The sequence below is a fragment of the Pichia membranifaciens genome (genome assembly GCF_001661235.1).
Source record: "Pichia membranifaciens NRRL Y-2026 unplaced genomic scaffold PICMEscaffold_8, whole genome shotgun sequence".
Lineage (NCBI taxonomy): Eukaryota > Fungi > Ascomycota > Pichiomycetes > Pichiales > Pichiaceae > Pichia > Pichia membranifaciens.
Genome location: NW_017566989.1, coordinates 100,920 through 122,873, shown reverse-complemented (window position 1 = coordinate 122,873; position 21,954 = coordinate 100,920). Strand labels below are relative to the sequence as shown.

Genomic DNA, 21,954 nt, shown 5'->3' with positions numbered 1-21,954 from the left:
TAAACAGGGACCAAAGAGACCACACACAGAGACAAAGATGCTGAAGAGAACGGTGCGATGTCTGGCGCCAGCTGGCGGTGATTCCACGACGCCGGTGAAGTTGCTCGGATTCGTCCCCGGACGACTGACCAGGGCGACAAAGAAGAAGAAGACTTTCAGAGAAATGAACAAGAGCCCGGCTCCGGACGAGGAGCTGACGCGGTTTCTCAAGACGTCGCTGAATGCATACCCGATCAACGTCGTTGTGCGGAACAAGGCCCGGGCACTAAGCTACCATTTGAAGCGCCTCGTGTCCGACATCGAAGAGATACAGGACACGGCGCCCGACGAGGACCCGAACGACCTCCCGCTTCTCATCGACTACAAGGTGATCGACGCCACGCGGAACAAGCCGCTGCACAGGGCGTTTTGCAGGCAGTATCCGCAGATGCAGGGCGTGGAGGACAGCAGCATCGTGGTTGTCTCGTTCACGAAGGAGGGCCTCGACACGGACACAAGCTTCATCAGCTCGTTCCAGAAGAAGTACGAGGACGCGTTCGGGGTGTCGGGCTGCATCGTGAACACACACACATACCCGTACCTGCGAGACCTCAGCAGGTCGAAGAATGGCGGTGTCGGAGAGAACATGTACAACATCGCTGCCCTGGGCCTGGTGAAGGTACACAAGCAGGACGACGGGTCGTTGGTGCTCACGCGGGGAGGCTCACGCGGGGACGACGCATGAGCAGGAGCAACTGTTTCTTGTTACTATATACGATTAATTACAACACTAGCTCACGCACCGTTGATGTATTTGGCTATGTCCTCGGCCACACTGCTCGAGGCAGTCTTGGCCGTCGACTCGAACGCCTGCTGGTATCTCTGCTGGATGCTCTTGGCCACCTCCGAGGCGTCCTCCTCGTCCCTCACCTCCCCCGTGCGGTCCTCCTGGAAGGTGTACTCTCGCTCGCTGTCCTCCAGGTCGATCAAGCCGTGCTCGTAGCCGGCCTTCTCGTCCCGCTCGATCTCGTCCTCGAGGTCGGACAACACGTCCACCTCGTCCTTGTCAGCAGCCCCGCTGGCAGCTTTCTTCTTGTCCTTCAGCCCCAAGTCCTTCATCAAGTGTGTCAACTGCGCGTCCTTGTCTTTCTTCTCCTTGTCCTTTTTCTCCTGCACTATCCGGTCTCTCTCCTTCTGGTAGAAGTCGTTGTACTCGTCAACCTTGTCGTCGACAGCCTTGAGGAAGTCGTCAAAGCCCTCGCCCGTGTAGGCCGAACAGGAGACCACGTCTAGTGTCGAGTAGAACTCCTCGAGCATCAAACTCATCGAGTTGATCAAGGACGCCATGTATCCGGACCCGTTCGAGGTCTCGTCGTTCAACTCCGCGTTGCTCCTCAAGCTGTCCTGGAACGCCTCGAAGTCGGTCATCCAGTCCTTGGCAAACTGCGCATCACGGACGTCGGTCTTGTTGAACACCACAATCATCGGCAACTTGGTCTTGTACAAGATCGAGCACGCGTACAACATGTTGGACATGAACGTGGAAGGGTTGGCGCTGCGCGGCGTGTCGATGATGTACGCAATCACGGTGGGGAACTCGGTCGCAAACGACTCGGTGATGATCGAACCGGAAGCCGACCAAACAAAGCACTCGATCTGGCCCGGCGTGTCCACCACACAGTGCTTGAAGCTGTCGCTTCTCTTCTTCACGATCGAGAGCACCTGGTCGATCTTCGTGCTGAACAAGTTGAGCGAGGTGACGATCGCTCCGTTTGGCCCGAGGTTATAGTCCTCCATCACCTTCTTGTAGTTGATCGAGTCCCGTATGTCGATGTTGCACCCGAACGGGACCTTCAGCACCGCCGGATCCAAGTTTATCACGTACGGTGGCGTTTTCTTCTGGTGCAGATGCGAGTTCAACCGCTGCACGAAGGTCGTTTTCCCGGACCCCGCCATCCCAATGCAGATGATAGTAGCAGGCATGGTATCTGTGTGTGCTGTCTTGTTGGGCCTATAAGTCTTCGAATCCTCCCTATCTGCTGCTTCTCTGTATTCCTTCTTTCTTTCTTCCCCTGCTTCTTCTTCTTCTATCTGAAATCTATGGAAATAAAAAATTCATGTTTAAAAAAAAAATAAAAAAATAAAAAAAGGCAAAAAATTCCAGACCGCTTACGTACTCACGCTTACGTAACGGCACCGCCACAGTTACCCGGCCTCAGCTTGCACCGCCACACTCATCCCCGAGATCGCCGCTGCACCGCCACACCTGTCCGCACCCGCCACACCGGTATCGCATTTGTTTTTTCCCCTTTCTCTCTGTCTTCTCCTTTTTTCCCCTAAAGAGCGGTAGCGGACATCAAAAAAGAACTGGCATTGACTTGGATGGGCTGAAAAGACAACAAAAGCAGCTCTGACGCAGTCGTTTTGAGCAGTAAGGAGGCCACGAGGACTAGCATCATCATCACCAGCACCAGCACTAGCACTATGGAGAACTCCCTGCACATCCCTGTGCACAACTACTATCCACAGCAGGACTACCTGCATGACCCGGGACATATCCAGAACTTGGGCTCCACTCTGGACAACATCAACAGTCTGATAGACACGTCTGCAGGCTCGGTTTCACAGCAGCAACATCAGCAGCAGCAGCAGCAGCAGCAGCAGCAGCAGCAGCACTATGCCGCCTCGGCCGCATACATCCACCAGCGGAATCCGCAGCATTTCTCCAGCTCCTTCCACGACTCTTCTCTGCTGGGCCCCCAGACTGCGTTGTCATCCATGTACAACGAGCATCCGCCACCGCCCTCGGCGGTGGCCGCACAGCTGCCGCAGCTGCCGCAGCAGCAAACACACCAGCAGCAACAGCAGCAGCAACAGCAGCAGCAGCAGCAACAGCAGCAGCAACAGCAGCAGCAACAGCAGCAGCAACAGCATCATCTCCACCAAGCCCAACAGCAGCAGCAGCAACAACTGGATCAGCATAAGGGCCCTGGCGACAACAGCAGTCTTGGTCTTTTGGAGGCAGAAATCGAGACCGAGGTCGTGCCCCAGCCGGGACCTTCAGACTCCCCGATCAATAACAACAGCAGCAGTAGCAACAACGCAGCCAGCCCCACCGACCAGCCGTACTACGTCAACGCCAAACAATACCACCGGATCCTCAAACGACGCATTGCCCGGGCCAAGCTCGAGGAAACGTTGAAGATACAGAGGGTGCGTAAGCCTTACTTGCACGAGTCCAGGCATAAACACGCCATGCGCAGACCAAGAGGCCAGGGAGGACGGTTTTTGACAGCTGCAGAAATTGCCGAGCTTGAGAAGAAAGAGCTTGAGAAGAACGGCACAGGCAAGGACGCCAATGACTCTGCCAATTCGTCGAACGAAAACGAGTTGGACAGCATCAAGCAGTCTCCCACAACAGAAGTCAGCAATGGCCCCAGTAACGACTAAGGAATATAACCGGAAACAGGACCTCACCAGTTAATTATTCTACGACTTTTTATATATATTGGTTTTTGCAATGATAACTTAATTTACTCTCTAACTTTGCATGTTTTTAATTTATACTCAGGATAACGATACTTTTTCTAAAAATGGCGGCCAGAAATGATTTAAAGTTGAGAACCAAAGACGCCAATTCTGGCCTAACCACTTCTTCTCCAGCTTTTCTATCCGAACCACCGATATCGAGAAATGATAACGATTCAGGAAAGTTGCGGTTGAAAGCTATTCCAATTCTCGCAGGCCGGCGTTAAGGGGTCCGCAACCGGCAAGACCGGAAGGAGCGGAAACTAAAAACGTTTCCGAAGCCGTTGCAAAAAATCGCTTGCTGTACTTCATTCGTACTTCCACCGAAAAGAAGAAATCCTCGAGGCAGAGTTTACCAGGATCAAGACCAGTTGAAATAGAATTGTAGACTATTCATCATGTATTGAAGTCAGGATAAAGCTTTTTTTAGTGCCTACTATGTTGTGAGAATGTCTCACGCATGTGTGGACTGTAATGCAGTATAGATCAAAAGGTCTGAACCGCAATGCCATTTTCCTTCTCTCCATTGCTTTAGCCTTAGAGTCTTTAGCGGACTGCAACCAGCGGACTACAATCAACCCGAGTATAAGCTGGGTCTTCAGTAAAGAAGTTTTGAAAGTGTCTATAATCTTTGATATCTCGATTTTGAGGAAAATTAATTAATACTTTCGCCTGTCGGGTAGGTCCCCGGTACAAATCGCAATCCTTTGATATAACATTAAGAAGAACAAACTTTAAGCCTTTATAGTTTAGTAATGATAGGTTCTCAAAAATTCCACTAAGCTAGCACCGGCTCGAGACGGTGGCTACTTACTCTATACTGTATTTTTTGTTCTTCCGTCGGAAGCTTTTGGAGTACAACTTTCGATAATCTTTTCAACGCCTAGACAGTAAGCTATATGTTTCCAATACGACGTTTTTGAAGCCAAAATAACCTTCTTCTCATTGAGGCCTCCAGCCTACAACAAATCCGTAGTCTTTTGGTGACCGCGGTAGATAAGCACTGTGAATTTCCCGATTAGGAAATATTCGTTGATTTCACAAGGTGACAGTCAAATTTTCATAAACCACCACCATGAGCTCACAAGACACTTCAAAGGTTGTGATATTAATAGGGATAAATCTACTTCATTATATACTTAAGAGATTTGCTCTACACTAAAATATTACACATCTGTCAAATTAACCAATACTACATACCCAAAGAAGAAACAATGACCTTGGATTCTGCGTCGAGTTGCTGCATAATCGCATATAGATATTGGCTATCAATAGACTGAAGTTTCAATTTGAAAAATTCAATTAACATAGCCTTATCTTTAATACTGTTGCTGACAGGATCAAAAGGTTTGAGCTGAATGATGTTCAATCGGTTGAAACTAGAACCAAAAGTGTACTCTTCATTATCCAACTCCGTCATTAGCTCGACATTTTCGTCAACCGTCTTGTAATTCTTGATGGATTCGCTGTTCAGCAGCTTTAAGAGTTCGCTCAAAAGTTTCAAAATTTCCACTTCACTAATCACTTTGTAGTTTTCAGCAATTAGGTTGATTAACCCAACCACTAGAATCTTCTTATCCGTCAGGTTACTGAATTTAGTGATATGTGGTAAAATGAAACTGTTCAAAATTTGTTCAAACAAGCCAGGTTGAATACTCTCAAATATTTTTACAACAACGGTTGAAGTCCACTTGTTCTTGTTCACCTCCACATTCAACTCCAAACTTGATAATTTACTTAGAAATATAATGAATCTCTTGACAAATTTCTCAGTCTTGAAGTTTTTTAACCTCGTCAAAAGGATGATAAATATCTCGCTTAAGAAAGGTTGTAAGTTGGTAATGTCAATGTTGATCATTATACTTTCCAAAAACTCAAATCCTAGTATATCATTACTTTTGGATGAAATGAGTTTTTGATAGATACCTAAAATCGGCGTTATATTCTCGGCATTGTTAAACATGGATGGTGTGAATGTGATGATAGCGCTCAACAATCTCTTCACAGCAGGAATGTTTCCCTTAAACTCCCAGACTTGAGGGGAGCATAGTGGCTTGATCAATTGTTGGTATTCTGCAGGTAGCTCTTCGTTAGTCGGATAATTTTCTAGGACAAAGGCTAAAATTTGGAAAGAGTATGGGATAAATTCTTGAATATCTTGGCCCAATATACCAAATAAAGTATTTTTCAATAAAGCATAAAAGTCTTTGATACCGCTTTTGTAGAATTTCATGATTATACAGATTGACTCGAAAGTGTAATGTGAAAATTTAGGATTGGATGGGTTTTTGGATATGGTCTCGACAATCTTGGTTAATTCTTGTAAAACTTGGACAACGGTAGATGTAAGAGAATCTTCACTGATCAGCAAAATTCTCATGATACACTTCATTAAAAATTCATTTTCCGATAATTTCTCAGGAGTAGTGCCCATCTTGAAAATAAGTTTGAAAAGGTTCATCAACAAATCATTCAGAACAGCAACACTCAAATCATTTTTGCTAAAGAGCATTTCTTGATGGTTGGATGGATTTCTTAAAGAGAGTATTTTTTCGATCGTGACCGAAGTGTAGGTATAAACAACGTAGTTACCATCGTTGAAATTACTCGTCAATAATGGTAATGTCTCAATCAACTGTTCCTTTGTTAGCTGGTTTCTGAAAATGTATATATATTTAATGGAATCCACCTTCAAAATAGGATTTGCAACTTGTCCAACTAAATCTGGGTAGATAAACTCGGTAAAAAATTTGATTACATCAACTAAAAGATTGGTACTTGTTATTCCGGAGTTGGTAATCGATCCTTTGGATGCTATTGCACAGAATAAGTAGATGGCTATATCCTTTAGTTTCCAGTTGCCACTTGGGTCTTCGGAATAACTTTTCAAATAGTGGTTGATATATTCCATCATAATAGCAGTGACTAGATTTTCATTATTTTCTTTGAGAGAACGCAAAAACTCCGTGGCAGATCTTCTACGACTGTCAACATCGGAGCCTTCTAAGTCTCTTCTGGTATATTCAATAGGGTCATCTTCAAAAATTTCTAAGTCGCTGTCTCTCAATGTGATATTAGGCAAAATTATCTTTTCTGTGATTTGGTTGACAGCGTCCTCATTGCTGAACAAGGCATTGTAGTTGGAAAGATTGACAACGCAGGTCATATATTGCAATGCTTTTGAGACTAATATATCATTTTTCTTTTGGATTGAGATGTTGTTCAACAAATCCCAAATGATCTGAATTGAAAGCTCAATATATTTCTTGAATTCTTCTTCATATCTTGTGGTATATAACTGAATAAGATCACAAATGTTAACTTTAACCAAGATTACTAAATCCATTTCGTCATCCTCGTCACTGTCTTCTAACAAGCTACTGTGGAACTTCAAATATTTTAAAAGTATCGTCATACCTTCGCTAATATGGTCTTCAAAAAATTCAGGGATATCCTGACAGTTCAAATCGTAGTAGATTTTCACCATAAGTAGTAAGTTTTCAAACAATAATTTCAATTTTGCACCATCTTGTAAGTTTTGGTCAATAAGAAAGTCAATACTTTTCAACATTTCCATGAATGGGATGACAAACTTATCTAAAACCATCTTGATCTCTAAGAAGAGCTCGTCCGATCTGAACAAGGGTCTCCATCTCTTGAAAATCGAGTGTGCAACTTTCAAAACACCCTTGTTCACAACAAGGTCTTCCAAGGTAAGTTTCGACACCAACTCATCAATCAAGTTCCCCCAGAGATTCGGGAACTCACTCTCTGCAATCAAGCTGATGGCTTCTCCGATTTGAATCTGTAGCGAATCTGGCAACACGATCATTAGTTGGACAATCTCAGCTTTGATCATGTCGATATCCTGCTTAGAGATCTGGTACTGTCCATTTTCATCGATCCACTTCCGCTTCACAAGGTTCTTGAAGTACAACGCACCTGCTAAGCGGATTGCCAAAGGTGTGTTGTCGCTGGCTACTACGTGTAACAACGTAATAGGAAACCCAATCTCGGTTTCCATGCCCTTCAACACACCTCCAGCTTCTTTTGCGCTGCGTGGATCAAGAGAGCGTTCAAGCACCTGCACTACTGTCTGCAACTCTGCCATTGTATTTTTCAATGAGACGGTTTGTCGTGGTCAGGAAAGAGATAAGAGGGGTTTCCCAGAAGAAAGTAAGTGGTGGATGTGTGTCAAAGGACCACCCAGGAGCCGAAAAATTTGGAGCTTAAAAAAATCCGATTCCTCACCTTTTTTCTTTCGTCTTCACTTTTTCCTCTTCTGGTCATCTTTCTTAGGCTTTGTTCATGCTATGTCATAAATTCAAAGTAAACAAAACAGTTATTAGAAATACGCTTGTACATAATATAATATACACACTTCACATTTCACACATCACCAGTCATCGTCGTCCTCGTCTTCGTCATCACTCTCTCTACGTGCATGCTGTCTGATCGCTGCCGCCAAATCGCTAGCCATTGTCGTTTCTTCCTGCTTCTTCTCCATCAGAGCGGCAGCTAAACCACCTGCAATGTTGCCGTTACCGGTGGCAGCCTGTGCAGGGGTGGAGTTGGAAAAGCCAGGAGCAGCTGGGGCTGGTGGAGCCGCAGAGTGACCTCCACCGTTGGCAGGAGGAGCGCATTCGGCAATGTAAGCAGTTGGGACCCACCCTTCTGTGGTTTCGTCCAGAGTCTTAGCTAACGACCATCCACTAGGCTCTGACTGTAGTATGTAGACGATATCACCTTTGGCCAGTGGCATGGAACCGTTGGTGCCAGGGTAGTCATACTCGGCTCTGTAGGTTGGCCATTTTGGTGCTGCGGCTGGAGGTGGAGGTGGAGGTGGCGGAGGAGTTGGTGTTGGGTTCGTAGCAGCTGGTACAGTTTGAGGGATTCTGTTTCTAGAAACAGGTGGAGCCTGCTTCGACTTGACGGTTAGCTTTGGCTTGTTTGCAGCAGGAGGTGGTGCTGGAACAGAAGATGTGGCAGCTTCACGGCGCCTTGAAACCGGAGGTGCAGGTTTGCTCAGACCGTTGCTATGGGAATTAGCATTTGGAGTGGCAGGATGATAAGCAGCTGAGGCGGCGGCGGTCATGGAGTTCTTAAGACCACGTGATTGAGCACTTCTCTTGTATGCAGCAATTTTGTCACCTGTAAATGCTGTCTTGATCCGAGGTGTTTCTCTGTTTCTCGCGGTTGGTTCAGTACCTTGAGAAACAGAAACTGTACTTGATTTATAGGCGTCCCCAGTTTTGGCGGAGCTAGCAGCCAGCTTGAATCTGACTGTATGCTTCTTGCCGGGCTTTTTACAGTAGACAACAGTAGACGAAATACTAATTTTGATATTCGGATTTCCCTTTTTGAATCTGGCCAGCATCTCAGTCTTGAAGATACAATTGACAAATAGATCTGCTTCTGTCTTTGAATGAAGATTGACTGCCAACCAATCATCTGCTAAGTTAGATACACTGACTTCCGGGATCTGAGTGATCAATTTGTTAAACTCTATTGTATACTTGGCCTTGTTGTTGACAATAGTTTGTCCGACAACCAAAAACTTGTCCCTCGTTATGATGAAAATCTTTGGTAATCTTTGCGATGATCTACCGAACTTGGAATGTAATTGCTCACCCTTGGCTGAAAATTGGACCTTTTCACGCAAGCCAATGGAGTTCATGATGAATTTACCAAAACCGCCTGTTTTATCGTTACAGCCTAAGTAATCACCATAGAAACCTCTTGAGCCTAACAGACTCAATCTTCTTCTTTGCTTCTTACCGTAGACAATCTTGTTACCATAATCTCTCATCTCAGTGTATTGGTTCTCTTGGGAAATACCCTTTGATCTTGCCCTCCAAAGTCTTTGTACAATTCTGGCTGCTTCTTCTCTTCTTCTCAACCATTTTCTACAAGCTCTTTGGATAACCTTAGCTTTATTTGCCCAGTAATTTTCTCTGAGATCTTCCAATGCAAACAATGTTTCTGGCTTTTTAATAAAGACTTTACTAACACCCAATTGCCATTCTGAAGGATCAAAATTGGAGTCTTTCAAAATAATCTCCGTTGCAGTTCTAGCATCTCCAGTCCAGATGTATTCACCGGCATAGGAAGTCTTGATCGATAATAAATAAAATCTTTCGACGAATTTCTCGAAAGTCTGTCTGTAGGCAAAACCTGCTCTTCTGATTCTAACGTTTTCTTTCAAACCCAAATACTTGACCTGGTGCAGGACAGCCTTTGTGTCGTATTCTGAAGGAGATCTATGTTGGTTGGGCTTGATTGTTCTAATATAGGATGGGGTTGCTTGTGATAAGGTGTCTACCAACAAGTTTGCACTGGTTTTAATTTTATCACCTGATGTTGGAGGTCTTCTCTTATTCGATTCGTCAACTCTGTTTGGAAAGAGTGCTTTCAAGAATGGATCCTGGGAAGTCTGTAGCATTTCTAATAAATCTTTCAACATTTGATCTTTGTTCTTATCGGTCATTGAATTTATATCGTAGGTGACGTCACCCGCATAATGCTTGATGACAAACTTACTACCTCTCAAGTCGAAATGAGCGTTAGATGATAACATGTTCAATCTTTGCGCAAAAGATTGATCTGCAGCGGAAGAATCGGCATGGGCAGTTGCACATGCGTCGTTCAAGGCTGCAAAAATGCCTGGAGGCCTCTTTGATTCAATTAGATCACAGACAATCTGGTTATTAAAGAACTTGATTGGGGTCCATTGAATTTGCTCTTTCACATATTCATCCTGCTCCGACTTCAAAGTCAATTGGATGAAAATCTGTTGCAATTTCTCATTGACATAGTTAATACACAGTTGCTCAAAAGAGTTGTGCTCAAAGATCTCAAAGCCGTAAATATCCAAAATACCAATAGATTTGAATATTGCTTGGTTGTTTTTGGAGAACGATTGATTGACTCTGTCAACAATCCAGTCAAACAAGTTGTTGTATATCCCCATAGCTAAGGCATCTTTGACAGCCGTTGCCTGGGTTGGATTTAGAGGGACGTGGTAAATGGAGCCTCTTTTCATACCATGAGAGGTTTCCATGGTTCTTTCCACCAACGACTTACACAACAACTCTGCATCGACCTGTAGAAGGTAGGCGACAAAGTTGGTGACGGAGGTATCTCTGATTTGCGAGTTACCTTCCTCGTCCTCGACGAAGCTGATGTTACCGATCCACAAGATACCGGAAAGGAGTCTGAAAACGTTATCCATTTCGTCCTTGGATAGGCCAATGGTTTCCATGGCCTTCAAGGTGTCTGCAAAGTCTGTAGTATCATTGATGGAGTCAACGGTGGTACATCCGGCGCTCGCTGTGTAGATGTATTGCTCAGGCTGCTGGATACCGTAAGTCTGTCTGTAGTTGTCGTCGGCCGCCTTGGTTAGCTGGTAGAAGATGTGGAAGTTTCTCTCGTTACTGATCTGGCTGACGATTCTCTGCTTTTCTAAAAGGTAGTTGGTGATGTTGGCACTGACGGGCTCGAAGCTCTTGTTGAACTGGATCTCTAAATACTTCCCGTGTCTGGAGGAGTTGTTGTTTCTCAAGGTCTTGGCGCACCCGAAGGACTCCAACAAGGGGTTGGTGGCGAGCACCATGTCCTTGATCCGCTGGATAGAAGTGGAGTTTGTGAGCGAGCCGGACACCTCGGCAACGTACTGCATGATTCTCTTGGCAGCCTCGGTCTTACCTGCTCCGGACTCACCCGAGATGATCACACACTGGTTGTCGCTGTAGGCAATCATGTTGTGGTACATGTTTTCCGCAATCGCGTACACGTGGGGAGGCACCTCCAAACGGTTCTTGTTCTTGTACGACATCAACACGTCGAGCGTGTAGATGCCCAAGTCTCTGAACGGGTTCACCGAAATCAAGACATGGCCAATGTACGTGTAGATGATGCCGTTTTCAAACCGCTTCTTCAAGTTGTCGTTGATGGCCTCGTCCGTAATCGTCGAAAGCAACGTCAAGTCGCTCACACCGACCTCTTTCTTCTTGGCGTGGTCGTACGTGGCCTTCTTGATCCCTCCGTTGGCTCCGCTGCTGCTGCCTCCGGCCGTGCTTCCGCCCGCTCTCACGGGTGCCGCCGTCTTCTGCCTCGTTCTCTTGTTGAATCCCATCATCTTGGCTGTGCTTGCAATCTAGTTGATGGGTGCTGCCGATGCTGCTGCTACTCAATGGGTTGATGCACACTCTGAACCAGAAGGGAACAACGGAGCAAAGGAGAAAGCCCCCAGCCTTCTTCCGCAGATAGATAGAGGAAGCACATACGGTTCCCAGCTCCGGCAAAATGTGGCAAGGGAGAAAGCGGGAGAGCCGCCGGTGCACGGGTGTACTGATGCAAAAACAAAAAAACCGGGTCGATCGACCCAAAAGCGGAAAACGGGCTTTGCACCAGCGCACGGGGAGAACGGACGGTCTACAGTTAGCATAGAAGACAGTGGGGGTTGCAGAAGCACTGCTGTTGAAGCCTTGTGTCTTTTGGCAAAGTCCGGATGCTCTGGCCCGACTCTACCCCCCGTGAGAGCCCTCTCCCCCGTTGACGAGTAGCAGTCCGAAAAAAGCTCGGAAAAGAGAAAATCGAGCGAGATGCGGAAAAGGACAAAAGCTCAACGATTTGACATGATCTGAGCCACTGAAGGGTGTAGAAGAGAAGGAAGAAGGAAGAAGCGGCGAAGAAGGAGAAGTAGGAGGCAAGGAAGCAGCAGCAAAGAAGCAACAACAAGTGCAAGATGCAGTTTGAAGACTACTTCTCGGTGCAGATCTTCTTCATCATTCTCCGGGAGACGATCGAGAGTGCCATCATCGTGTCGGTATTGCTCTCGTTCATCCGGCAGAACGCCATCGACCCGGCGACAGGCGGGCTGCTGGTGGACCCGGGGGTATACCGGTCGATGCGGTTGCAGGTGTGGCTAGGGGCGTTTGGCGGACTCGGGATCTGCATGCTTGTGGGCGGTGTGTTCATCACGCTCTTCTACTTCATCGGAACGGACCTCTGGTCGTACGCGGAGCGCATCTGGGAGGGTCTCTTCTCGATTCTGTCGAGCGTGATCATCGCCATGATGGGTGTGGCGTTGTTGCGGATCAACGCGATGAAAAACAAGTGGAAGGCGAAGATGGTGCGGTCGTTCAAGACACACCACCGGCTGGCCACGTACAACGACGGCAGCCCGAACGTTGCTGCGGAGGCAGCGGAGGCGCTGGACTTGGATGTGGGCGACCTGGACGTAGTCGAGGCGGTGGCGCATCCGGCGGCGGTGGCGAACGACGCAGACACGCAGCGGAAGCACGGGATGAAAGAGAAGTACTTTCTTGCGTTCCTCCCGTTCATCACGACGTTGCGGGAGGGTCTCGAGGCGGTGGTGTTTGTGGGCGGGATCGGAGTGAACCAGCCGGCGAGCTCGTTCCCGCTGGCGATTCTGTGCGGCGGGGCCCTCGGCTTCTTCATCGGGTACCTTCTCTACAGCGGAGGGAACCACATGTCGATCCAGTACTTTCTGATCGGGTCGACGTGCTTCCTCTACCTGGTGGCGGCGGGCCTCATGTCCCGCGGGGTGTGGTTTCTCGAGCTCGAGCAGTTTGTGAGGCGATGCGGCCAGGACACCAGCGAGGCCGGCTCAGGCCCGGGCAGCTACGACGTCTCCAACACGGTGTGGCACGTCAACTGCTGCAACGGGCTCACGGACGGCGGGTGGATGATCTTCAACGCGTTGCTCGGGTGGACCAACACGGCCACGTACGGGTCTGTGGCGGCGTACCTCGTGTTCTGGGCGCTGATTGCCGGCATGTTGCACGTGCGCAGCGTGTTTGAGAAGGAGGGCCATGTCGAGTGGCTGCCCGTGCGGTGGCAGCTCAAGTACATGCGCAAGCGGATCCTCGTGGACCAGCTGTTTGTGCAGGAGGTGGAGGAGATCGGCGACATGGGCAGCAGTGACAACGACGGCGGCGTCGACGTCCCGGGCGGCAGCCACGGCGACCCGGCGGCCGGCGCCGGGGCCAGCGCACGGTGGAACGACACGACGCCTCTTCTATAGTAGCGTGTAAGGTACTGTAATGCGATTAAGGGGGGGAAAATAAAAAGGAGAGCTAGAGCACGGCCACGGCGCCCGCGGCGGAGAACTCCACCGAGCCTGTGAGGCAGGTGATCATGGTGTCGTCCTTGTTGTACGCTCTGGCGAACACGGTGTACTTGCCTGGCGGAACCTCGCCCGGGATGGCCACCTCCTTGGTGAGCGTGTACGCGCCCTCTGCGACGGGACACGTCATGTCCACGTTCGGGAGCTCCTCGCACAAGTCGTAGGTCTGCGTCAACAACTTGATGTAGCCGTAGTTGACCACCACGTCCACGTAGGCGCCGTCGGCGACCGCGGTGTGGAGGAGGCCCGACGCGGTGATAGTGAGGTTGGCGCCCCGCTCGGGCGGGTTGGGTGTGATGTCGACGCTGTCGAGCCGGAGCGAGTGTCTGGCCGAGAGGTCGCAGAGCTCGACGGGCGAGTTGCCGGGCACGGGTCTTGTGAGCGGCAGGAGCGACGACACGTAGGGGAGGAACGACAACGAGACCATGGTGTGGCAGGAGGGCAGGAACGATGTGTGGCGGCGTGGGTAGAACAAGCACAGAACGCCTTTGATGCGCTGCCCTGCTGCTTTGCCCTTGTTCCATCCTGGCCTGGTCTGGTGAGGCAAGGCCTGTCTTCTTATCTTGTTGGGGAGGCGGCCGCTGCGCAAATCGCTGAGCATTTTCTCGCTCTTGCCCCGTCCGAAAGAGGAAACCCCGCGCGTCCGCATCTGCAACAACAACAACACCGCCCGCTGTCGCAGCCCGTTGCCCCGCCCGCGTCGATCGACTCGACGCGTCGATCGACGCGTCGATCGACTCATATCGCTTTTTTCCTCCTCCGCGTCGACGCGTCGCCTTCCCCTCTCTTTCCCTCCCCCCGCCCCCCCCTCTGCCCCGGGCGACACCTCGCCGCCCCGGACGTGGCGGACCCTCTCTTCCCGGCCTGGCCTGACCGCTGCTCCGCCACGCCACGGGCCGGGACTGCTGTCCGGGCGGAGAGCAGGAAGAGGACCGGAGGGCGGTGGAGTGGTGAGGGTGGTGTGTCCGGGCGATGGCCAGGGCCACAGGCACGGGGCCGTAGCAGCAGGGTGTTGCTGTGTCTATATCTGGTGGTGGTTCTGCTGATGTTTTGTGTTTTGGAGGTATTTGTGCTGAGGTTGTTCTCCTTTGGTAGTTGTGAGAGAGATTTGGATCGGATAGAACTTTATTCTGCAGCAGTCTCACGACACACACACACACACACACACACACACACACACACACACACACACACACACACACTATGTCCTTTGTCACCAAGTGCCACGCCAGAACCGTCTACGACTCCAGAGGTAACCCTACTGTCGAGGTCGAATTGACCACAGACAAGGGTCTGTTCAGAGCCATCGTGCCTTCGGGCGCGTCCACAGGTGTCCACGAGGCGCTCGAGTTGAGAGACGGAGACAAGTCCAAGTGGCTCGGCAAGGGTGTCACAAAGGCGGTCGCCAACGTCAACTCCATCATCGCGCCAGCACTCGTGAAGGAGAAGATCCCTGTGACGGAGCAGAAGAAGCTCGACCAGTTCTTGATCGACTTGGACGGAACCCCTAACAAGGGCAAGCTTGGAGCCAACGCCATCTTGGGTGTCTCGATGACCGCTGCCAAGGCCGCTGCTGCGCTGGAGGGCGTTCCCCTCTACGCCTACCTCGCCAAGCTCTCCGGCTCCAAGGCTCCGTACGTGCTTCCTGTGCCTTTCATGAACGTGCTCAACGGCGGCTCCCACGCAGGCGGCTCGCTCGCCTTCCAGGAGTTCATGATTGCCCCAACGGGCGCGTCCTCTTTCTCCGAGGCCCTCAGAATCGGCTCCGAGGTCTACCACCACTTGAAGAACTTGGCCAAGGCCGAGTACGGCCAGTCCGCCGGTAACGTCGGTGACGAGGGCGGTGTTGCGCCTGACATCTCCACCGCCCAGGAGGCGCTCGACTTGATCATGGAGGCCATCCGCAAGGCCGGCTACGAGGGCATCGTCAAGATCGCCATGGACTCCGCGTCCTCCGAGTTCTACAAGAACGGCAAGTACGACTTGGACTACAAGAACCCTAACTCCGACGGCTCCAAGGCCCTCACCGGCCACGAGTTGGGCGACCTCTACGCAGACCTCTTGGCCAAGTACCCGATTGTCTCGCTCGAGGACCCATTCGCCGAGGACGACTGGGAGACCTGGTCCGGCAACTTCAGCAAGTTGCCTATCCAGATCGTCGCCGACGACTTGACCGTCACCAACCCGCTCAGAATCAAGACCGCCATCGAGAAGAAGGCCGCCTCCGGCTTGTTGTTGAAGGTCAACCAGATCGGTACCTTGTCCGAGTCCATCCAGGCCGCCCACGACGCCTTCGCTGCCGGCTGGGGGGTCATGGTTTCCCACCGTTCCGGAGAGACCGAAGACACCTTCATCGCCGACTTGACTGTCGGTTTGAGAACCGGTGAGCTCAAGTCCGGTGCCCCAGCCAGATCCGAGAGAATGGCCAAGTACAACCAGTTGTTGAGAATCGAGGAGGAGTTGGGCGACAAGGCCATCTACGCCGGTAAGTACTTTGCCACCGCCTCCACCCTCTAAGCGGGACTCTTTCTCTCTTCCCATCTATTTTATATTAACCACTTCTATAGTCAAACAACCATTCCGTTACTCCACTTGTATCCCCGGGCCCCTCGAATCCCCGGCGACGCGTCGACGGCAATGCGCCCTCGCTGCCTCGGAGTTTTTCCGCTCGGGCGGGCCCGGGGCGTCCCGGAGAGTCCCGGGCGTTTTTCTTTTCCAGCATTTTTTTGGTACTTTATTAGTGGATACGTCAATTATACAGTGGTGGAGGTGGGTTTTGCATGTTATATGTGTACACGTTTCTATTAATTGGTCACCATCCTTTTCTTCGTTTCAGTTCATTCCCTTTCGTTGATGCTCGTCTAGTTTCTGTTCACAATCTTCCGCTTGTACCAGTGGATGAAGTCAAGCAAGGTCGAGCGGATCTTGCGGAAGTTCTTCGAGCCAAGCGAGACCTCGAGGTTGGTGTAAAACTTCATTTTCTCGCTGTCGGTGATGATGTCCGGGGGCAAGGATGCGAGGAACGCGTTGACGGTGTTGAGGTTCTCGAACTGGTTTTTGTAGCAGTTGTTGATCTTGAACGTCTCGATCACCAACTCGATCGCGCTGTACACGAGGTCTTCGTTGAACTTCAGAATCGAGTAGTTGAGGAACTTCACCACGAGCTCGGTGTTGTTGGCGTTCAGCAGCCCGTAAATCTTGTACTTCAAGACGTTCGGAATGTCGTAGTAGATCGAGATGGGCGGGTTCTCCAAGCTCCAGCTCAACAGGTCCGTCAAGTAGTTCACCACGAGATTCAAGATGCCAAACTCGTTGAACTTGTCCACAATCTCAAGCGACACGCTGTAGAGCACCTCGACGATTTCAAAGCTGTTCAGTAGCTCGATCGGCTTGAACATCAAGATGTCGTTCATCATCCGGTAGAAGTCCTCCACGATGTCCTCGTTCACGTCGTCGTTCTCGTCGCGGTAGATCTTGATGAAAGTCTTGATCTGCTCCTGCGCAAAGACCCACACATCGCCCATCGTCGAAGGGTCGATTTTGATAAACTCGTCAATATCGTCGTCATCCTCGCTGAACTCCTTTATCAATGCCCCGGAACACCAAAGGTAGCAACCGAACTTGTAGTTCTGGAAGCCTTCCACAAGTAAACCCTCAATCGACTTTAGGGAGGGAATCATAAACCGCCTGAAATTTTGAATACACTTTCTGATGAACTTGATGCATCTCTCACTCACCTTGGACGATTTCCCGTATTTCTGAATCACAGCAAAAATCATTGGTAGCACTTCTGTCATCACAAAAGTGGATATAGCATAATTAGGGTTCTTCGTTTTCATGAAATCATGTGGTGGCTCGAAGTTGTCAATGTAAAGTGACAATAATTCCACCGTGTTGGCGATTTTCACGTCAATAGTATCAATTTCCTGGAGATTGGCTAATGTGTCCAAATTCAAATTGACAAACTCGTTCAATTTCTGAATAGTAGAGCTCCAGAACATCTGGATGATGCTCAAACATTGGGCTTCGTTGGTGAGAATGTTCTTCTCAATGTACTTCTTCAACACATATGATAGTCCTTCTACTATGTCATAAAGCGATTGGAAGTCTAAGAAGTTTTCTATGTTGGAGTAGAGATTGTATAATGGTTCCAAATAGTCAATCAACAAGTTGTTGCAATCCATGCAAAAATATTTCAACGCATGACTGGTTGCAATGATGATCTGTGTCTTTTCGTCGTGGTTGTAATGTGAGTTTTCTAGCTTGAACCCATCGATAATATAGTTCAATTCCAGTTGGAGGAATTCCGGATGTTCATTTGTCCAGAGGGTATATCTACCTAAAACCAAAGTAGCTGCATAACGGATCTTAGGATTTTCTGGCAATTGAACAAGGTAATTCATTATTTGTGGCAAGATCTTATTTTCACTTTTGTCAATCTCCTTTGCCATTGCTCTTATACTGAACAACAGACACTCTATATCTTGCCACTTAGGAGATGCAGATTTGTCTTCAATGAGGGCTTTCAATCCATCGAATGGCAACCTTAAGGAATCGTACTGACCTACAACCAGACAGCAATCCTTGAGGACATCACCAATTTCATATCTGAAATCCTTGAATTTGTCCTCGTTCTCTTTGTTATTGTTGAACAAATCGCTGGTATTGGTGGAGTCCGAAATTGTTGGATATTTTAAATGGTTGATCAAGATTTGAGTCAAGTTGATAAAGATCGGTTTGAAAACCACCTTGGAGCTTTTGAAATTTTCCAACACTAGCATGGATTTTAGCTCATACCAAAACTTGAACGTGTATTTGACAATGTCTAGATCTTCGGTGTAGGTCGTCAATTGCAGTATTATTTCCACAAGAATTTGGAAATTCTCCGGGTCTTTCACAACCAATGTGTGCCATGCTTCTCCCGCAGTGGAGTACAGTTCAGTGAATCTTTCAATGACCATTGGGTCATCCCAATTTTCAGCAATAAGTGGTCTGAGCTCAACCAGCTGTTTGTAAAGTATTTCAATGTAAGGCAAATTCTCATTTAACTGGTCAAAAATATCGATTTGACTGACAATGGTGATCATACAATCCACAGACGTATCGAACGTCTCGTGATCTTTAAACCCAACGACAATGAGGTTCCACAATGCAGAGTTGTCATTCAAAATCATGTGGATTGGGATCTCGTTGATCCAGGACTTGATACATGCCAAAATCAAAGTTTCTAAGTCCTTGTTTTCGGGAGTGAGTGAATTTGTACTTTGGATAAGAACGTAGTAAATGTTCTCGACATTGTCAACGAGCAACTTCTTGTACTGGAGCTCAAACTCCTCGTTGGTGAGAGGCAACTTCTTGATATCAGACATCTCCTCGGGCAAGATCTTCAAAAATTCCAAGAGATTGACCGGATTGTTGGCCAGATAGTTCATGATATCGAGAATGGGTTTTTCCCAAGTGAGGTCCTGGATGATCAAGTAGGACAATGCAATGGAAAGCTGAATGACGAGCAGCTTGTCGGTTTTGAAGTTACTCAGGTGCAGCAGGACCTTCAAAATGGAGAGCCTCAAGGACTCGACGGTGCTCAAATCCGGGAGTTGGCCATAATCGTACTGTATTTTTGACCGGAGGGTTTGACAAATAAACAACCGGAGTTCAAAAGAGGATGCCTGGTTTTCGAGAATCGGGAAAAGAAGGTCCCAGGCCTGCTGTGACCTTTGGAACTCGAGCAAGTACGTGTTTGCCTTTGCTTTCAAGCCTGGATCGGTGTTCCCGTAGAGGGTTGTCAACGCCTCTTCAATTTTCTGTACGGACTCCATGGCTGACTGAGGGCGTGAAGAAGAAAAGGAGAAGCCAGAATGTTAGACGTGGGAGGCGTGAATAAATAGCTGCCAAGATGCAGACACATGAGGCCCACGTAAGACGTGGAGGAGGATGTCATGAGGAAACAGGCCTCTCGTGTTAGAGGGTGGAGCTGGAAAATTTGAGCTTTAGAGCCACAAGAGGGTATTTTCCCCGGCAGCGACGCGACGACGACGCGACGGCGCCGGAGCTAGGAAAAAAAGTGTTGATAATGATTTTTTTGCCAGGTTTTTTCCTTACAAGAGCACAAGGAAAGGGAGGCCAAGACGTCTGAAGCTGGTCCTGATACGAAGGGACAGAGCGAGAGCAGAGAAACGATGGCAGCCGGACAACAGCGGACAGCGAGCGTGCCGCCAATCAACCAGATCTTCAAGTACTTGCAGCAGCAGAAGCCTGTGTCGATATGGTTGTACCAGCAGGCGCAGGTGCGCATCAGCGGGGTGATCAAGGGCTTTGACGAGTTCATGAATCTTGTGGTGGAGGACGCGGAGGAGGTGAATGTGAAGGACCCGAGCAAGCGGCGGGCGCTTGGGCTGGTGCTGCTGAAGGGCGACACAATTACGCTGATTTCGAGCGTGCAGTGAGAGAGCCCGGCCTGCAATGTGACCTGTCACATTGTCGGTGCTGGGCCGGACGCAAGCGGCAGGGCGTGCCGACGCACAAGGGTGGCTGGTTGACGAGAGCGGCCGAGGCCCACGAGTGTGTCCGTCCGCCAGTGTATATATATATAGAGGAGGGTCGGGAGTGTGTAAAACTAGTACTACGGAATCGAAGAAGCGAAGGCAGACGCCGGCCCCGAGTGCTTCCGCTGCTGCAAGCAAGCACACAAGACACGATGGCCAAGACACCGCAGATAATCACGAGGACGGTTCTACTACTGCTTGTGCTGCAGAGCATTTCGGGCGACGACCGTATGGAGGTAGGGGTTGACGTGGAAAACGAGCCTGCGGTCGAGCCCCCGAGGCTCGACATCCCCGCCGAGCCCGCCGACGCGTCGCTGTTTTTCCACGTCGCCGACGCAGAGCACTCATTTGCGTGGGAGCTGGAGGAGCTGGCGGGCGACGCGTCGCCCGCTGGCCAGGACGACGAGGATGACGCGTTAGTCGAGCAGCTGCGGCGGGAGAGCCAGCGCATGGCGCTGAGCCTGGAAGGGACAGCGGACAGCTCGTGTGTGCTGAAGGTGCTCGGGTTCTACATGGACTATCTCGACCGGCAGCACGACGCCGAGTACCAGGGCAGCGGTGGCGGTGGCGGTGGCGGCGGCATTGGGAACGATAGCGGCTACGATAGCGGGTGCGATAGCGACGCGGGCAGAGATAGGGGCAGCTGCGATAGTGGCGATGGTAACGCGGGCGGGGGCCACGGCATTGGCGACGACGTGGCCGGAGATAGCGCGCTCGATCGGGACGGGCTAGTGAAGCTGATTGCCGTCGAGCTTACACAGTGTCTTTTTGCGAGCGACGGGGCGATGCGGCGGCTCGGGCCTGCGTGCGAGGGCGTGTGCGAGCACGCCCGCCGCCGCCGTGGGCCCGGCACTTCCGCCGCCGCCGGCACCGTGGCCAAGCAGGTGAACCGCTGCGTGGCCTCCTTGAGCAATGACATGGCGCTTTGGACCACGTTCAACGGGTATTTGGGCCAGGTGGACACCATGCTGCACCGGCATTTCGTCCAGCTCGACAATGTGCGGCTACTCAGTGGCTACAGGCAGGTGCTTGCGGGGCAGAAGCGCACGTTAGACTCCCTTGTGGTGCGGCTCGTGCGTCTGGCGCGGCTCTTCAGCGAAACGGTCCCCGCAGCGGCAGCGGCAGCGGCATCGGCATCTGCCTCCGTTGCTGCATCCGTCGCTGCGTCGCCGGTTGCCCCGGGCAACGCTGCCGGCGCGGCGGGGGCCAGCGCACGCCTGCCCTACGGACAAGCGAGGACGATCCTTCGTCGCTGCAGGCGCCTCCTTTTTGTCTGTGTGTTGCCGGCCGTGGCGGTGGGCTTTGCAGGCGCGGTTTTTGGGCGCGCGCTGGCCAATCGGCAGCACGGTGCACGGGGCACTCGGCGTGCGCCGCCGCCAGCACGTTGCGGGTGGGGCTTGCGCACAATAGGGACGGCGACGCCAACGAAAACGATGACGATATCGATGGGTGGGGTGCAGCCAGACCGAGAGGAGGTGCTGGGTGAGCAAGCGGCGTCGGGTGGGAACATGGTGGATGCTGCAGCGGCGGGCACCGAGAGCTTCGAGCGTGCAGTGCTGGAACGGGCCATCGCCCTGCTTGTTGGCGCCGGGTGCTGCTACGCCGTGCTCCACGCCGATGAGCATCCCGGCTCGGCGGGGGGCCGATAGTAGCTGTGTAGATAGATAAACAGGTGTTTGCAAAACACAGACGTACGTACATGCAAATATAGATGCACCCAAGCACGGGCTGGCGGCAGCGGGCGACGCTGGC

At 50.4% G+C, this 21,954-nt stretch overlaps 12 protein-coding genes across 12 annotated transcripts; 7 read left to right on the top strand and 5 right to left on the bottom strand.

The window, feature by feature from the left end:
- Window positions 1-37: 37 nt before the first annotated feature.
- Window positions 38-724, top strand: PICMEDRAFT_13764 (hypothetical protein; the record flags this gene model as incomplete). Its single annotated transcript, XM_019160108.1, has 1 exon — window positions 38-724. One exon carries the CDS (start codon window positions 38-40, stop codon window positions 722-724), a length of 687 nt encoding a protein of 228 aa, XP_019015326.1.
- A 50-nt stretch (window positions 725-774) lies between these two features.
- PICMEDRAFT_74818 (hypothetical protein) lies at window positions 775-1,962 on the bottom strand (the record flags this gene model as incomplete). Its single annotated transcript, XM_019164880.1, has 1 exon — window positions 775-1,962. The coding sequence occupies one exon, from the start codon at window positions 1,960-1,962 to the stop codon at window positions 775-777; it is 1,188 nt and encodes a 395-aa protein (XP_019015325.1).
- A 1,134-nt stretch (window positions 1,963-3,096) lies between these two features.
- On the top strand, window positions 3,097-3,288 carry PICMEDRAFT_23774 (hypothetical protein; the record flags this gene model as incomplete). The annotated part of the gene is made up of 1 exon (XM_019162323.1): window positions 3,097-3,288. A coding segment is annotated over one exon (192 nt), but the record flags the coding sequence as incomplete, so codon positions are not given.
- A 596-nt stretch (window positions 3,289-3,884) lies between these two features.
- PICMEDRAFT_18467 (hypothetical protein) lies at window positions 3,885-4,236 on the top strand (the record flags this gene model as incomplete). The annotated part of the gene is made up of 1 exon (XM_019162011.1): window positions 3,885-4,236. A coding segment is annotated over exon 1 (185 nt), but the record flags the coding sequence as incomplete, so codon positions are not given.
- A 342-nt stretch (window positions 4,237-4,578) lies between these two features.
- PICMEDRAFT_18466 (hypothetical protein) lies at window positions 4,579-7,667 on the bottom strand. Its single transcript, XM_019162010.1, has one exon. It carries the CDS (start codon window positions 7,616-7,618, stop codon window positions 4,700-4,702), a length of 2,919 nt encoding a protein of 972 aa, XP_019015322.1. The 5' UTR covers window positions 7,619-7,667; the 3' UTR covers window positions 4,579-4,699.
- A 119-nt stretch (window positions 7,668-7,786) lies between these two features.
- PICMEDRAFT_18465 (hypothetical protein) lies at window positions 7,787-11,721 on the bottom strand. Its single transcript, XM_019162009.1, has one exon. It carries the CDS (start codon window positions 11,642-11,644, stop codon window positions 7,904-7,906), a length of 3,741 nt encoding a protein of 1,246 aa, XP_019015321.1. The 5' UTR covers window positions 11,645-11,721; the 3' UTR covers window positions 7,787-7,903.
- Window positions 11,722-12,253: 532 nt separating this feature from the next.
- Window positions 12,254-13,555, top strand: PICMEDRAFT_37591 (hypothetical protein; the record flags this gene model as incomplete). Its single annotated transcript, XM_019163091.1, has 2 exons — window positions 12,254-12,733; window positions 12,803-13,555. 2 exons carry the CDS (start codon window positions 12,254-12,256, stop codon window positions 13,553-13,555), a joined length of 1,233 nt encoding a protein of 410 aa, XP_019015320.1.
- A 52-nt stretch (window positions 13,556-13,607) lies between these two features.
- PICMEDRAFT_37438 (hypothetical protein) lies at window positions 13,608-14,084 on the bottom strand (the record flags this gene model as incomplete). The annotated part of the gene is made up of 1 exon (XM_019163086.1): window positions 13,608-14,084. The coding sequence occupies one exon, from the start codon at window positions 14,082-14,084 to the stop codon at window positions 13,608-13,610; it is 477 nt and encodes a 158-aa protein (XP_019015319.1).
- A 776-nt stretch (window positions 14,085-14,860) lies between these two features.
- Window positions 14,861-16,174, top strand: PICMEDRAFT_74812 (hypothetical protein; the record flags this gene model as incomplete). The annotated part of the gene is made up of 1 exon (XM_019164879.1): window positions 14,861-16,174. One exon carries the CDS (start codon window positions 14,861-14,863, stop codon window positions 16,172-16,174), a length of 1,314 nt encoding a protein of 437 aa, XP_019015318.1.
- PICMEDRAFT_179368 (hypothetical protein) lies at window positions 16,134-19,476 on the bottom strand (the record flags this gene model as incomplete). The annotated part of the gene is made up of 2 exons (XM_019161814.1): window positions 16,134-17,484; window positions 17,620-19,476. 2 exons carry the CDS (start codon window positions 19,474-19,476, stop codon window positions 16,519-16,521), a joined length of 2,823 nt encoding a protein of 940 aa, XP_019015317.1. The 3' UTR covers window positions 16,134-16,518.
- Window positions 19,477-19,803: 327 nt separating this feature from the next.
- PICMEDRAFT_18461 (hypothetical protein) lies at window positions 19,804-20,441 on the top strand. Its single transcript, XM_019162008.1, has one exon. It carries the CDS (start codon window positions 19,837-19,839, stop codon window positions 20,101-20,103), a length of 267 nt encoding a protein of 88 aa, XP_019015316.1. The 5' UTR covers window positions 19,804-19,836; the 3' UTR covers window positions 20,104-20,441.
- PICMEDRAFT_13756 (hypothetical protein) lies at window positions 20,355-21,851 on the top strand (the record flags this gene model as incomplete). The annotated part of the gene is made up of 1 exon (XM_019160107.1): window positions 20,355-21,851. One exon carries the CDS (start codon window positions 20,355-20,357, stop codon window positions 21,849-21,851), a length of 1,497 nt encoding a protein of 498 aa, XP_019015315.1.
- Between the last annotated feature and the right edge of the window lie 103 nt (window positions 21,852-21,954).